Source organism: Saccoglossus kowalevskii, chromosome 1 (assembly GCF_978046115.1).
Source record: "Saccoglossus kowalevskii chromosome 1, keSacKowa6.1, whole genome shotgun sequence".
Lineage (NCBI taxonomy): Eukaryota > Metazoa > Hemichordata > Enteropneusta > Harrimaniidae > Saccoglossus > Saccoglossus kowalevskii.
Window position 1 is genome coordinate 22,866,586 of NC_140641.1, and position 18,288 is coordinate 22,884,873.

The 18,288-nt window shown below is 35.7% G+C and overlaps 1 protein-coding gene across 1 annotated transcript; it reads left to right on the forward strand.

The window, feature by feature from the left end:
• The first annotated feature begins 587 nt into the window (after nucleotides 1–587).
• LOC100368567 (uncharacterized) lies at nucleotides 588–10,979 on the forward strand. The gene is made up of 15 exons (XM_006814830.3): nucleotides 588–724; nucleotides 806–974; nucleotides 1,258–1,303; nucleotides 1,392–1,603; nucleotides 2,846–3,065; nucleotides 3,291–3,421; nucleotides 4,599–4,901; nucleotides 5,236–5,379; nucleotides 5,917–6,061; nucleotides 7,864–8,115; nucleotides 8,449–8,688; nucleotides 8,972–9,190; nucleotides 9,379–9,685; nucleotides 9,964–10,029; nucleotides 10,723–10,979. The coding sequence occupies exons 2-15, from the start codon at nucleotides 897–899 to the stop codon at nucleotides 10,727–10,729; spliced, it is 2,370 nt and encodes a 789-aa protein (XP_006814893.3). The 5' UTR covers nucleotides 588–724; nucleotides 806–896; the 3' UTR covers nucleotides 10,730–10,979.
• Nucleotides 10,980–18,288: the final 7,309 nt, after the last annotated feature.

An 18,288-nucleotide genomic window follows, 5' to 3' on the forward strand; every position in this document is an offset into this window, starting at 1 on the left:
TTTGAGAAGGCTTCGGTCTTCTGAATGATTTTCAAAATGCTTATCGAAATTTGTGTTACTTAACCGTCCGTTAAAATGGCATAGAACATAATGTGGTTCCTGTGACAAATACATACAAAGAAATGAATGTTTTACTATTTTTGTGCTGGTTTTTGGGATTATACATTTGCTCTCCAATGTAAGTAGTTTGCGATTAAATTGAGGTTGTGAACAACAAGGAGACCGAAATAAAATTATACTTACTTGATTACCGGAATAAAGATGAATCGTGTGTCGGCTTAAACGTAAGACTATTTTCATTATATATTATTTTCTAATTCACATTCTCTATTTAGTGATTTTGTTATTTAAACAACACAAAAGCTCAGTTTTCTAGCTATTAAACACCGGAGATATAATTTTCTATACAACACTATAGGGACAATCTGGTGTGAATTGTTCCTTTTGTTCATTGTCCACATGCTTCGCGAACTGTGATCAGTATTAAATTGTTTTCAGTTGACATTAAATATTATCAATAAAGGCTATTAAAGACATTTAGCGGTGTGTATTGGCACAGACAAATAATATTTTCTCCCGTTGTAAATGTGAAGCCATCCTTAAAAACGATCTTTATAAAACATCGCCACAATCACAATTGCCATTTCATCCCACTTGTACGTCTAAGAAGAGAATGGTGTCTGTTTTGACCGCGCACGGTTAGACATAGAGCGGAGAAGAATTCGTAAGTCATATATTTTTTATTTTGTCTGTTATACCAAAATGCATAAAGATAAAACAAAAGGTTATTTTTTGTCCTTAACAGACCAAATATACTTTACTGCCGTTCATTGGAAAGACGATTATATTCGTCGAGTTCAAACTGATGATATCAACCTAGCTAACCTTGTGACAACATGAAGCAAATCAAATCAAGTATTTTGTACACTATTCTGATTTTGAGTTCCTCGTTTCACTCTCGGGTAGAATCTTCGGTAAGCCTTGTTTACTTATATTTACTTATATTTACTTGTTTACTTATATTTACTTGTTTACTTATAAATGTTTAAGACACTGGACAATATATATATAGAGAGATAGAGAGAAAGAAAGAGAGATGAAAAGATACAACAGTTTCTTTAATCTAAAGAAGTTTCTAGTAACTTGTTTAAAACACTTCATTGCACGGTGTATCGATTGATCCTGCATACTTACTCTATTATAACTCGATGCTAATACGTAAGGGTTTTTCTTTTTTTCGGTATTTATTTTCGACAGACCATAAAACAAGGTGTGGGCCATTCGATTCAGAAACGAGCAACAAGTAAGTATTTTCGCGTCAAATAATTGTGATGACGACACGTTGTTTGTTACGACAATGTTCAATGCTACAGCTTAGTTTATGATTGTAGGTATGTGTGGTCAAGTTCAGACATTCACCCTTTCATCTGGGTCAACTGAAAATATTGCATCCCCCGGTCATCCCAATCCGTATCCTGCTGGCTGTACATATCAACATACTTTTAAAACCACCGAAGTAAATAAAGTCATCCAAATAAAGTTCACTGAGTATGACATGACCAATGACATTGATGGAAATGTTTGTTTTTACGCTTATTTAACGGTAAGTACAAAACAAACACGGCATCTTAGTAATTTTCATATTTTCCTAGTATTCATTCGTTTTGCAGCTATTTTGTCAACGTACTATTTTGGGTGTGCGACTCCAAAACTTTATAGTGCCATACCTCATTTGCATACACGGACAGCGTTCCTTGCATTCACTTTATTGCACCAATTAGCTCAATAATAGGGTAAATGAATTTAAAAATTTACACCCAATTTCATAGAACAAAGAAATATAAAGGTGGTTTCAAGCTCTTACTACATTAATTTTTTGGTGTTGCTGTGAGCATTTTGTTACAATGTACAATAAACCAGCGTCCCAATTCCTTTTCATTTATGCTTTAGGCTTCTAATTACAGACTGTCAAAATTGCCCAAGAGATTGTCGGGGACGTGACTTAAGTTGGTTGCTCGAAGCAAGAAAACAAAAAAAAACGAGACGCAGTCATTCGCGTGACTGAAAACGTGACAAATGTTGTTTTTAATAATCGGAATTGTCAATACAATAAAAACGAAATTGATCGTCAGGTAAATAAACATTAGTACGACATATGTACTACCAAATTCGCCTATATCCAAGCTTTCAGGTGATGTATAACTTGTTATAGTTGCAGTATTGTTATAGTAACTTTTGGAAAATCTTTCAATCAGAGCTGATTTTTTACTCACTCCCCTCCCCTGCTTCTACATAAAAAATTTTTGAAGTCGTCAATGTATTTACGGTTAGAGTGACAAAGAGTGGCGGAAAACAAATCCTGTATGTTTCCAATACAAGGTTGGAAAAATTAGAAAGAGTGGCGTTCACATATTTGACGCAAACGCGCTTTGAAGTCTTAAACTATCCGTATATTGCGGAACATTATAATTTACCGTCTTTCAATCTGTTATTACACCAGTGTTTTTGTACTATTTGAAAACGACCATTCAGAGACGTCGCAAATCATTGACTAATGAAATGTGTGTTGTTGCCTGCATTGTGTATGTTTTTTTTTGTTTTTTTTCTTTTGCGTAAAGTATTTGATATAAGAAATAGCATGGAATGTACACAATATATATAACAATAACTATCGGGATATGATTCTGAGTTTACTACACCATTGTTATAGTTCTAGCAAAGACAGCATACATTTCTCCAGTCACAGCCAAATACTAATGTTTTTATTTTTATTGTTGTATTGACAATGATAGTGTCATTGTGGTATGGTCAAATTGTGATTCTTTTGTCATTGTCTTTATGTTAGTTAAAAGATGTAGGATTTAGCAATGGACTCGATCAACATGTGACCCCATCAGCTCCTGATTTGAACAAGTGGTGGCTATTAACGTGTGTCAAGCTCGATATGAGCCAAGCCGACTATGGTACAAACACCTTTTTCAGCAACGAAGCCAGGTTGATATTCAATGTCGAGTCGAACGACCCTAATCCTGCCACCGGTTACAATGGAATAGTTACACTAAGAGGTAAACATATTCTCCGTCAATATTGTGTATAGTTTTCCACTAAAATAATTGATGACAAATAAATACGACGTTGATTACTATTTTTGTGTATGGCTGTGTTTAGTTCGCACTCATTTGTGACTTTGTTGGTGAAAATAGGGATGGATGTAGTTGCCAACTTGGTTCGTGCACACTAAATACGTACGGAGGTAAGCCTTCTCTAGTAAATTTATTTGTCATGTCTAGATAAAGTTCTACTCGATTTTGGCGATGTATTTGGAGATTCACTGATGTATGGAGGCATCGTAGAAGATAAATCGGTTTCATTGAATACTCCTAATTTCCAGTTTTATGGACAGACCTACAGCAGTATTTTTGTAAGTCCGAAAGAATCGTTATTTTTTCAAGTTTTGTTGAACGTTTATGTTAAGAGCATCTATCACAAATTGTATATTACTAGATGGTTATAGTTATGTTTCGTTGCCCGTTTAATCACAGTTTTTTTCATGTTACCTTATGAGATTGCATTTCACGTAAATATTTCAGTACATTAAATAAATAATTTAACGATTTCATTCATACGAATTCTTTATCAATAACTGTAAATCTTTGATGGTGACCTAAAATGCCTGTGCATCAATGATGAAGTGTTTCATAACAGTCATTTGGCACTTAAGTTTTTTGTCATAAAAAAGATATCTAGTTGCCATTTTTCGTTTTGTTGATATCTCGTCCATTATACGAACAGGTGGTACCCCAATGTAAAAGCTGCGTAATTACGTGAACAGAGTCAGCTGAAAAGATGCATTAGACAGCATGTTAAGACGTTTGAACATATATCAACTAGTTAATTAACGTACCTGTATCTTAGATAGTGTACATATATTCTGAAATCGTAGATGTATAAACACAGTTTTATAACATTGATAGTATTACTTTACTTAAAACATCAATACGGAGTGACCATCATTTTTGTGTTAATGACATATAATAGTTTACACAAAATTACTAATTATTAAATACTACTAGTGTGGGTTTTATATGGGCTTTCAGTATACTGACGAATTATCGAATTATGTTAATACTGGAACATTTGTCGAGAATAAATTAATTTGATAGTTTAATAGTTTAAATTGTTTTACTTCTATTTTGATGACTCGTCATATCGTTACTATTGTGTTTGATATTACTGTGTGCATGTGCATAATAGTAAACGACTCGTACGTTTCAATGATTTCACTGATGTCACAAATTAATCATGCCACAATGGGTAGATCTACGTATATATCTAGCACAACTTGAGTTAAAAAGCAAGAAACTGTTCAACGTTGTTCACTTTGCTTTCAGACACTACAACCTCTATTTTTGATGGCCCGGGGCGTGGTTAACATCATTTTGCGTAAGAAGCAAATGCCTAGTTTAGATATGCGAAATTCAGGTTTATTTTCTAGTAGGAATATATATATATATATATATTATTTAAAAATACACTAATCATGCATAAGAATGTGCATACCATGTATCATTGCGTGTTGTGTTTATATTTCTTCGCAGATTAGCGAGAATGGGGTAATATCGTTTGATCAGCCTTTTGTAGACAACCAAGGATTCGGATTAGAAAATTTACAACCACTCGACCAGTACACCCACCCTCTTATTGCACCGTACAAAGCCGATGCATCAGTGCAAAGAGGGGATGACGGTCAAGTGTTTTATCGCATTGAGGAAAACGAATTGGACGACATAAACACTATAATCGAAGAAGCCTTCTGTAATGAATTTGATGGTGATTTTGCTATTATTGTGACATATTTTAGAATGCCGTTCTTTTCTTCTCAGTTGGATGGTCTACGACTGGTGAGAAACATACACCGAATTATAATTACATCATATATGTATTGTTTACTGATTGTGTTTGTCAGAGTCGATTCATCTAATGAGAAACTTCGAGTAATTTCAAGCATGCTTAACTATTTTTGCATCTCGATAAAATAACAATGCTGTATGATTAATTTTCAAATAATAACGTTGGTTTAACTGTAAAATATAGATGAAATACTGAAAACATACGCTTTAAATTACCTGTACGCATGCGCATTTTGCGTTTTCATTAAATCAAATGTATACTGCGATATTTGTTGCCAAAACATTGTTTTTATTTTACGTAACCGATATTTTTCTATTTCTACAGCGTAATTCCTATCAAGTAATTATCGTTGGTCAGCATGGCGGTGACACCTATATCATTTATAACTTTCATGAGGTCACGTGGTATAGTGGCGGAGGCAACAGTGGAGGAAATATACACACTGGCCAGGGCGGACAGCCAGCAATGGTACGACTGTAACATTAGTTATAATTATGAGTCAAACATAACACATTCATTGCGTTAATATTATACTTTAGTTTTAATTGGATGCGTTTTAATGATTTCTATACTCATGAAATATCCGAGCAGCCTGCTTTCGTCGAAGTATAGCGTCCAATAGAAAATACCACGATGATCAGTCATATTCGGTCCAGCGAAAAAGTATGAAAGTGCGCCCTATTTTGCAATTCCACATCCCGTCGTTTATTGCCATATGATGCGTCCACCGCGCGATTACAACGATTTTCATTGTCAGATGTAAATCCCTAAAATTCCTACTGCAATTACGTCAGAATTACTCACCAGGCAGGAATGCCATGGAAAGTAGCACGTGAGTGCACCTTAAACGGACATTCCGATGATTTTCTTGTGTTTACGTTTGGTCATTTGTTAAAATAAAGGCTACCTATATCAGCACGTAAGCATATAAACCGAAAAATCAACACATTCTATTACTCTGCGATTGATATTGTGTGTGGTATTTCTATTTGCACACATACATAGGCTGGTTTTACTGATGGTTTGGGCTCTTCTTTTGAACTACCATACTCGGGAACAAACGATGTTATACGAATTGATGATGAATCCAACGTTGGCATGGCAGGAAGATATGTTTTTCGTGTGAACGGTGCATCGATAGTAGAGCCCGGTGAGTCCAAGTTTAAGTGAATATTTTTGTTTGTTTGTTTTTGATTGTATTATCAAAGGTAGAGGCACAGGTGAAAACCTGACGGTCAGTATGTCCATTGTGTATACTAATAATTCTTTGACTATCCGACTTATAAAAACACCCTTTTAGAACAATGACAGTCAAGTGAATGACAGTAAGTTTCACAAGCTGTTGGTTACGCTGTAGGCTAGAGGGTTGCGTACGAGAAAATAACTACAGACTTACTACCGAAAATTCGTTGTTGATAACATGTCGTTATTTGACCGTAGCTCAAAAACAAAAGTGAAACGGAGATGCAATCATTTAGCCAACAGCTTTACCAACGCCCTGTACAGATCATCGAGTAATTACAAATGTGAATAAGACGGAATAGTAAAAAAGGCGAAACAGCAAATATGGCCGTCAGGTACTCTTTTAGACAAACATTGATACTGCATATGCTCTACCGTATTTGTTCATTTCTAGGTTTGCAAATGATGTACTGGTTACATGTAGTAGCATGCTTAGCCAAATTTAGATCAGATCAATGTTTAACTTGTTTTGGTCTTGTTGTTTCCTTAATTTATTTCAACTTTATTCATCAAGTAGATCTTTCATAGGACTTTCTTTAATTTTGGGGTATCTTCCAGTAAACCCGTGATAACCCGCTACCCATTGCTCGAAGGATAATGTTTTTGCTTGTGTTCGTACATTGAGGGCGGTATCACCATACGACACGGCCAGTTTTACGTCTCCTCCGACTGGAAGCAAAATTCTCAGCATTGAATGCCACGAGCATTGTCAGTTTGTACTTTTTGATTTCTGGTAGACCGGCAGCCGACGACGACAATCTTACTTTAAAACGGGACGGACAAGCTGCACTATTGAATCGCGCATCGGGTATTTCAACGGAGATGAACTGCAGGATTGTCATTATGATTGTGTATTGAACTAAAATGCCGAGCAATAAGAATTTCGTGCACGTAATAAATGTCAATAGTTATTTCACTCATTCCCGTACGTCAACGTAAAACTAGTAACGGCTACTGGTATCCACTAATAATCGATCTCACTGAGCAGATTTAATGAGTCAATTTAGTGAGCGGTGAAACTGTCTGATTTTCAGTAAACGCGGACAGACTCTTACAACCAGCTTTCTAGTAAATACGAAGAGTTTTCAGCAATAACACATCCGGATTCCAGTAAACGCAAATATAAAAACTATATCGAGACAAAGGAGCACAGTTAGAACTATGGGTACTTGTAAATATAAATACTTCATTTAGATAATTTTTTGTCACAATTCAAGTCACTGCCATAATTTCGATTGTCTGAGACGAGAGTAAGTATATGATTTGGTATATATGGCTAGCAGCTAACAGAAAGTTTCGCCAACTACTACCCCCCCCCCCCATTTTTACAAAAATCAGATAGTTAGTTTCTCTGTTGTAAACTGTCTATGCTTACTCATAACTAGGCCAGTTTCAGCGATTGTTCTGACATGATAAAAGGAACGTTATGGTTAATGATTTCAATTCCACCGATAGAATAGACAATATACATTAGGCATATATTTATTCGGAGATTTGCCGATATAAAACGTACAGTTAAGTTAAATCTCTTCGACCCGTTAAAATTCGTTTTAATTCGTTAACTTGTTGCCTCGTGTGAAATTACGGCTCTATAAAAACAATATGACATTGTCACTACCTTGAGAATCTGATAGCGTATGGTTTGTATTTATAATATTAAATTTGGTATTTTATGTCTAAACTAACTGTATGTTATCATATATTCCACAGACTCACCCACTTCCCCAATACTGACATGCCCATCATCACCTGCACCGGTTCTTAACTGCGGATCCGGTGAATTCATTCCGGCAACAGTCGCGTGGAGTGACCCAACGACCGTTACCTGCCTACCCCTCACATCACCAATATCATGTACACCATCAAGTCCGCATACATTCACAGCAACCACGACCGTAAGTTGCTCAGCTTCCAACGCCGTTGGAGAGGGCACGTGTACGTTTGACGTCCTAGTCAATCAAGGTAATACTTGCAATATTCACTGTGTTCGGGAAAGCGGGACGGGACGGGAAGTGAACCGTTTAAGTACAATTAAATCGGTTATTTCAGACAATGGATATATAACACAACATTCTGTGGCGAGATGTTAATAAGCACAGAAATAAAAAAGCCATCAATTATTGTTATTATAAATTATATCGGCAGGGGAACTTTCATCAACATGTTCAACTAACTAAAAACAGATGTATTCCGTTTTTTTGTCTTGTTGTCATACAACGTAAATGTAAGCACACGCATCAAAGGACACTTTCAATTATTATAACATAATCTCTGTGTGTTCCAAAAAAAAAACAGATACTACAGCTCCTACAATCATCTGCACGGAAGATATTACCACTCAATCAAACAATCCCTTGGGAACCCAAGTCGCTTATTCCCCGCCAATGTCGGAAGACGAATGTGGCGTATATACGAGCTGCGATCTTCCATCGAATTCGCTATTCCCATGCGGGGAAAACACTGTAACCTGTACATCAATGGATAATGTTGGAAATCAGAATTCATGCTCCTTTAAAATCACTGTAAACTGTCAACGTACGTAAACACTTTACGATATTTTATTATGTTATGTTATTATACTGAAAACAAGTATGCTGACTCGGTCCCTCTCCAACTTTTGTTTCGTGGGTTGGCCAAGTATTTCCGTGATTACTCTGTTCTGTTATATGTGTTGAAAATTTAAAATCAATACTGCAATTCTGACAAAGACTTTCAATTAAAAAAGTTTGGGAAAGAACATTTTATGTTTAAGCAATGTTCTACAAACATAAATGTTTTAAATTAATTAATGTTTATTATTAAAATTCCTTTTTTACAGAATTACAGCTTACCAACTGTCCATCAAACATAGACGTGGTTGACAGCATGCCTTACGGAGAAGCTGTTAACTGGGATCCCCCAACTGCTTCTGGTCATACCAGTCTTACCAGTAACTACGAACCAGGCCACGTATTTTTTGGTGGTACATTTGATGTTGTGTACACCGCTACCGACGCTGCAGGAAATGAGTTGCAGTGTACATTCACGATTACTGTTGGTGAGTATTCCAACTCGCTATAACATTGGCACCAAACTTATTAGAGACGCTCTTAATGGTCGCTATTGTTTTGAGAAAAAATATATTCTTTGTATATAAAGTATGTCGAAATCAATCCTTATCTAGAACCTCGTCAAATTGTTTCAATACTCTATTGTAAATATTCTTCACAATATCCCTCACTACAGAATCAGACGTGTATGGACCAGTCTCTTCTCTGTGTAGGAAGTATCTATTAGACACAACATCCAAAACATGGAATGAATCGGACACATCATGTCAGTCTAGCGGTGGTAATCTTGCTCGAATCGTTGGCCAAAAAACGAATAATTTTCTAATCACATCGATCCAAGATCAAGGTATGAACCCTTCTGATATCTGGTTCGGAGCTCATCGTGTCGAATCGTCGTGGTTGTATCCGGACGATAGCCCTGTCTGTTATTCAAACTGGGCTTCCGGGGAAGACCAGGATGGAGATACTTGTGCACAATTATGGTTAGTATGACCTGCACTTTAGGCATGATTCTAATTTTAACAGAACACAAAAAAGTTATAAAAGAATAAAATCATTTATATAACATATTCTGTGTATTAACAAAACCCATTCAATGCGATGTTTGGTCCATAAAAAAAGTTCATATCTATAAAACTAACCGACATTCATATTATTAGTAACACTGATAGCTTTCTAAATAATTATAAATAATATATAACAGTGATATACAATATGTATATATAATAGTATAATATGATTTGTTCAATTTACTTCATAGGGCACAGCCGTCGGGCAAATGGACTTCAGAAGACTGTAGTCTAACAAAACGTTCCATTTGTGAATTGTAAGTGTTGTTATTTCATATATTGGTGTTGAGTTGCAATTTGATTATCATTTGATGTATTGTTATACTGAAAGTCCAATATAAAAATCATGTACATCAGCCGACTGTGGGCACCACGTATCTGGTGTGCAATTGAATTCATACTATTTCATATTTTAGTGATAGTTAGATATACCGCGAAACTACAGGAATTTATTTAGAAGACTAATTTGGTAGGGAAGTGTACATGGCATCTGTGTCGTGTTGTCATTATTATGGATTAATATTGATAATGAAGTCACCTGATTTTTGTGTGAAAATAGTCAGAAATGTCATAGAAAATGGCACAAATTTGCATCTTTCAATTCTACTTTTTAGTATGGGATTAAAGGATATTCTTTATTTTTTATATCACGCTAAATATTGTTAACACATTTTCCATTTTATAGAATGGATACTTCTCTCCCACAATGTACTGCGTAAATTCTCAGTAACATGCTCAGTTGATGTATCTTGACATATATATTACTAGTAGTAAATAAGTCCCTCTCTGATTAGTAACTACGTTATGCTTATCGGTTTTGATCAATATACCGATGTAACACCAGTGGTTGTTATAATTGCCCTTTGATATGTATATGCGTGGAACTGGCAGTTATCTATTTCTTTGTGCGTACTTTATTGATCTTCTTACATTGATGACTTTATTTACAGGGCCTAGGAACTATAATATCGAGATGGTAAGATGCCACGAATACACCCACATATCGTGTTACGACATTTATCAAAAATACTTGTTTTTGGATTTGCTCTGTATGTGACACAGTTCAATGGTTGTGAGAGTAATAACAAATGACGTCATTGAGCAGTGTGAAAAGAAGTTTGAAGACATTATAACTATTATTGTTTGAACATATATTTATATCTTTCGTCAAATCAATTAAATCAAGTCAATTAAGGTTTGACTAAAACCACTGTGTGTTTATTATTTGAATGCTAATTTATAGTTCCGTGAATGACCTTCAGTGATGACCTTTTTTGGTTGGGGTTCAGGTGTTCAGATGTTTCGTAGTTTGTTACGCATACGCTGGCGTTATATTTGGTAATTGCTTTGAATATGTGCAGTACCAGTAAATAATTGAAAACTACAGTAGAATTACACTTGAATTACCAAATGTGATAGAACCAGTAATTAATACACGTGTTATGGTGCTCTTGGGTTGATAATATCTAGAGTTTTCCGCGGAAGACTGAAAGTGTGACAGTGCTGAGCGGAAATGACACGCTACTGACGTGCACAGATTTGCTGTGATATTACTAGCAGCACTAAATCACTGGTGCGTCATTAACGCAACGGATAATCATACATTGATATAATAAGTAGTAATCCTGCAAAACGTCCTATTATAGTTATGGATTTGGTAATTTGGTAAAATAGAATTTTATAAACAAAATAAATGTAAAAACTAAGGAAACGCTTAATAACCGAGCTTATTACGTGCAGAGCTTCACGCCACTACACGTCTTCCCCTCGGCCACCGGGCATCCCCCAAAAAAGGATGCTTAATAACCGAGCTTATTACATGCAGAGAACATGAAACCCGTCCACGCGACCCGGGCCACACAGCGTGTATATTCATCTGTTTAAATAATAATACAATTTATATTTATATGTGTGAATAACCACACATAGTATAATCATCTGTTTAAATAATAATAATACACTTTATATTTGCATGTGTGAATAACCACCCATAGTATATACATCTGTTTAAATATTACAATATATAATTACATGTGTAGATAACCACTCATAGTACATTCATCTGTTTAAATACTTGTACAATTTATACTTACATGTGTGAATAACCACCCATAGTATTTTCATCTGTTTAAATAATAATACAATTTATATTTACATGTGTGAATAACCACCCATAGTATATTCATCTGATTAAATAATAATACAATTTATAATTACATGTGTCAATAACCACCCATAGTATATTCATCTGTTTAATTAACAATACAATTTATATTTACATGTGTGAATAACCACCCAAAGTATATTCATCTATTTAAATAAAAATACAATTTATATTTGCATGTGCAGATAACCACCCATAATATATTCATCTGTTTAAATAATAATACAATTTATATTTGCATGTGTGAATAACCACCCAAAGTATATTCATTTTTTTAAATAATAATACAATTTATATTTGCATGTGTGAATAACCACCCAAAGTATATTCATTTTTTTAAATAATAATACAATTTATATTTGCATGTGTGAATAACCACCCATAGTATATTCATCTGATTAAATAATAATACAATGTATATTTACATGTGTGAATAGCCACCAATAGTATATTCATCTATTTAAATAAAAATACAATTTATATTTGCATGTGCAGATAACCACCCATAATATATTCATCTGTTTAAATAATAATACAATTTATATTTGCATGTGTGAATAACCACCAATAGTATATTCATCTATTTAAATAAAAATACAATTTATATTTGCATGTGTAGATAACCACCCATAGTATATTCATAAGTTTGAATAAAAATACGACAGCCACGGTTGGTTTTAGATCTTCCCCGTCCTCGAGGCATGTTGAAACTGGATGTCGTGAAGAAAGACTGGTATTTGTGACAAATGAATGGCTGAAATGCTTTAGCAAGGAATTCCGCTGAGACGATGTGTATCGTACGGTGCGGCAAAACGAACTGATGCTTGAAGAGGATGCGAGCACAGATAAGCAAATGAACAGTCTGGCGTTAATTAATGTAAATCCGACTGAAGGACGAAATGTGAGCAAATATTGCATGAAGTACAATGTGGCATGGGAGGTGTCAAAATATGAAAGGGGGATACCAGCTTGGTCAATGCATGTCATAATTGAGCATTAACACAGATTATAAATTATATTCATAATCATACTATTAATGCTTCAATAAATGACACAAGACACAAGGTTTTGGCAAAAGTGGAATGGGGAGCGAATTGCTGACGCGGGCGTCGCAGCGAACAGCTCCATGATGCGACTCGCCTGTGAATTGCATCATGACGCTGAGCGCGTGGTACCTGGTTGCAACCTTCCACCAGCAGAGACTGTACAGGCGGGCGTCATGGCTGGCGTCCCCCTGGCGGAAGCCTGCAGATAGACTCACAACCCCAGGAGGATGGACAGCGTGGGTACCTGTGTAAAGTCTGCTTGGTCTGTGGTGGAAACCGCCAAATTTAAAGGCAGGATGATGTGTTGCGGGAGATGGGCTTTACACGAAGAGTAAAACTAACTGATAATTTACCCAAAAAAAACAAATTGAAAAACTTGCACAGCAACATAACGAGCATACTGTAAATAAGGAAAAGAAGCACGCTAAAGAGACCGATAAAATTACAAAGTCTGTCGCAATAAGTTAAAACAAAGCATGGTTAGACCGATAAAACATTAAACTAAATACACTGCAAATAACGTAGCGAAAACGAAATGAAATTTCAAAACAAATGATGAAGATACAGTAAAAAGAAGAGCAGTCAGCAATGGACAAGTGACCCGGACCTGATCGGATAATACTGGGGGGTGTGCTAATGTAGGTCTGGTAGGCGTCGCTGCGCCTTGATCAACCAGTTCGGGAGATTTGCGTCGGCAGCTGTCGTGGCTGCACCACTGCGGAAACTGTGAGTAGTGTTAACATCTGGCACAGATGCGTGAGTGAGAAGGTCTTGAAGGTGGTTGCTAACAGCTTGCCGCGTGAGTAAAGTACTGTTGGCGAACTGGAATGCAGGTAGGTGAGCGACGGAACTATGTAGTGCTTTGTACGCCTGGTATGCCTGCACAGCGCAGACCGATGACTGTGAGGGTGCGATGATGATGTTACATCCCCGGTGGAATGGGTCTGCCTTAGAAGCCTTGAGCACAATGACGAGGTCTGTGTTGCAAGTGATGTCTGCCGTCAGTAAAGTGCATTGTGGGTCGAAGATGGTTGACGCGGGTGCGACAAATTCGCTGACTCTCAAGAAGCCGAAGAACGCCAGTGTGAAGGCAGACCACAACATAGCTTTGTCATGGTTGCAAATAGTGGGATGGTTTGCGACGGTGTCCTTAAGAATTTGCATCAGTGCAATGGTGATTGGGAGTTTTACACGATTTGGCACGCTGTGATGTCTTTTAATGCCTTGCATAGTGAAGTGAAGCAGGAGGTCGTCGCGTATTGATGAGGTGAAGCCAGCTTCGATGTGTGCACGGATGATAGCTGCGAGGTAAACTTTTAGCGTACCATAGGTAAGTGACGACGTTGCGAGATGTGTCATAAACAGAATCGTTGAGCGTTGCGTTAGTGGATAAGGATTCATTCCATACATGCGACACAAGAGAAGATAGCGAGTTTGTCCCGCATGATATGTCCGTCGTGTACCTGGTGCAATGGTCAGGTTGATGTAGTGGCAGGCTTGTTGTGTTAGGTTGACGGGACTACGTCGCACATCGGAGCCGTTAAGAGGGTGCACAGGTCTGGAGTTTTGGTTGGGACCCAACATGAAAGTTATTAGATCATAGATGCTGCAGTAAAGAACAGCAGTCGGACAAGTTCATAATCCGTGGACATGATGAGGAGCCTTTTTTTTCCATATTTGGACGACTGATATGTTATTGCAGTGAAACCGTATTCAAAGACCATACCACAAGTGGCCCCAAAATAAGGAAGATGGTTTTTCGTCGTGGTGGCTAGTGGCAGTGTGGCCTGCAGAGTGGCAAGACGAACAAATGTGGAGACGATTATACCGGCATGGAGTTTCGCAGCGATCTTGATTGAAATTACGGCACGCTGTATTGTTATAATTGTCAGCAGATTCACTCATGTATGAGGATTCCTGCTTCGTTGGCATTCCTGTTTGGTATGACCTTTTTTATGACAGTCAGGACATGTTGGAATGAGCAGATGGAGTTTTTGTTGACAGAATTTGTAATCAAGTTCAACCAACTAGGCAAACTCCAGTTCCGTAGGCCAGGGTAACGTGAGTAATCTAGACGGAATTCTTTGTCATAGGTGACCCATGTGGCATTTGGTTTTCTTGAGTCAGGGTGTAAATCGGACAAATCAACAAACTTACCCCGGTTTGCTAGTTGATTGAGTATTTGCTGGTCGACGTATGGTAAAAACAAGTCTGCAGGTAGATAACCAGCATAGTATATTCCTCTGTTTAAATAATAATAATACAATTTCCATGTGTAGATAACCACACATAGTATATTCATCTGTTTGAATAATAATACAATTTACATGTGTAGATAACCAGCATAGTATATTCCTCTGTTTAAATAATAATAATACAATTTCCATGTGTAGATAACCACACATAGTATATTCATCTGTTTGAATAATAATACAATTTACATGTGTAGATAACCACACATAGTATATTCATCTGTTTAAATAATAATACAATTTCCATGTGTAGATAACCACCCATAGTATATTCATCTGTTTAAATAATAATACAATTTCATGTTGATAACCACCCATAGTATATTCATCTGTTTAAATATTAGTAATACAATTTCCATGTGTAGATAACCACCATAGTATATTCATCTGTTTAAATAGTAATACAATTTCATGTTGATAACCACCCATAGTAAATTCATCTGTTTAAATAATAATAATACAATTTCCATGTGTAGATAACCACCATAGTATATTCATCTGTTTAAATAAAAATACAATTCCATGTGTAGATAACGACCCATAGTATATTCATCTGTTTAAATAATAATACAATTTACATGTGTAGATAACCACCATAGTATATTCATCTGTTTAAATAGTAATACAATTCCATGTTGATAACCACCCATAGTATATTCATCTGTTTAAATAATAGTAATACAATTTCTATGTGTAGATAACCACCATAGTATATTCATCTGTTTAAATAGTAATACAATTCCATGTTGATAACCACCCATAGTATATTCATCTGTTTAAATAATAATAATACAATTTCCATGTGTAGATAACCACCATAGTATATTCATCTGTTTAAATAAAAATACAATTCCATGTGTAGATAACGACCCATAGTATATTCATCTGTTTAAATAATAATACAATTTACATGTGTAGATAACCACCATAGTATATTCATCTGTTTAAATAATAATACAATTTACATGTGTAGATAACCACCATAGTATATTCATCTGTTTAAATAATAATACAATTTACATGTGTAGATAACCACCATAGTATATTCATCTGTTTAAATAATAATACAATTTACATGTGTAGATAACCACCATAGTATATTCGTCTGTTTAAATAATAATACAATTTACATATGTAGATAACCAGTTATAGTATATTCATCTGTTTAAATAATAATACAATTCCATGTGTAGATAACCACCCATAGTATATTCATCTGTTTGAATAATAATACAATTTACATGTGTAGATAGCCACCATAGTATATTCATCTGTTTGAATAATAATACAATTTATATGTGTAGATAACCACCCATAGTATATTCATCTGTTTGAATAATAATACAATTTACATGCGTAGATAACCACCAATGGTATATTCATCTGTTTAAATATATTATATGTGTAGATAACCACCCATAGTATATCCATCTGTTTGAATAATAATCTGTTTGAATAATAATACAATTTACATGTGTAGATAACCGCCTATAGTATATTCATCTGTTTGAATAATAATACAATTTACATGCGTAGATAACCACCAATGGTATATTCATCTGTTTAAATATATTATATGTGTAGATAACCACCCATAGTATATCCATCTGTTTGAATAATAATCTGTTTGAATAATAATACAATTTACATGTGTAGATAACCACCTATAGTATATTCATCTGTTTGAATAATAATACAATTTACATGCGTGGATAACCACCAATGGTATATTCATCTGTTTAAATATATTATATGTGTAGATAACCACCCATAGTATATCCATCTGTTTGAATAATAATACAATTTACATGTGTAGATAACCACCTATAGTATATTCATCTGTTTGAATAATAATACAATTTACATGCGTAGATAACCAATGGTATTTATATCTGATTAAATTATCATCTATATTATATTTGCCTGTGTAGGTAATCATCCATACTATATTTACCTGTGTATAATATATTCATAATATATTATACCTGTGTACATAGCCACCAATAATTCACCTGTGTAGTTAACCCTTTTATAGTATATTCACTTGCGTAGACAACCATTTATATTATATGCACCTTTGTTGATACCCGTCTATAGTATATTTACTTGTCATTTGTTTTATCCTTATTCACTTGTATACTCTTCACTAGAATATTCGTATATGTAGTTAATTATTTATAGCATACACAATCACCATAACGTTGATTAAGTCACGTGCTTAAACCCCGCTACCTCATTGGATGAGGTATGCAAGCAGACCGCTACGACTCGCCACGATGAAACGTGTTGAGATGAGTTGAGATAGAACGGGTGTGTCCTGTCGGCAGTGTACGGCGGACTAATGAAATGCATAAACTGGCATTCCAAATGCAATGCAATGTGTTCTATCTCAACAAACAGTAGTGTTGTGTATTTGATTATTCGTTCTTAATAGACCGTGGAATTTCAGGTTAGGCCACACCAACTTAATTTTATGGATGATATCCGCGCGCGCATTAGTTTTCGCCTGTTCTCAAAAAAAATCTCCTACGACGAGTCTCCACAGATCGGTTTTCTGTCCGGAACTTGCCATCTCATATTGTCGCAAAACACCGGCTTTTCATAAAACTAGTTTTGGACTACCTCAAAACGTGTCAGTTATGTCGTAAATGATCTTCTGCACATGCGTACTGTGTGTTGCCGGGAATTCCAACATGGCGACCACGCCACCAAAATACGGAAGCATAAAAGTTCAGAGGGAAAACGGAGGGATTGTTTTAGACTGGTACGCAATTGACGTCAGCCAGGGAGATGTCACGTTTACACAGCTATTATGACATATTGTTCAGAGTGGCTATCCCGCGATGCAACGATGAGAGAAATGGAATAGAAGTGGAGGTGTATGGTGGCCTGGGGATGTGATAGCTGAGAAGGAAGAAAAGACCTATTGTTGAAGAGATCGATGTGTGGGGTGTAGAGAAGTGCAAGAAATCATTTGTTTTGATATTTGAGGTTGAGATCCCTAGACATGAGACACTAGACATACTTACAGGGTTAACATGTAGACATGTAGGC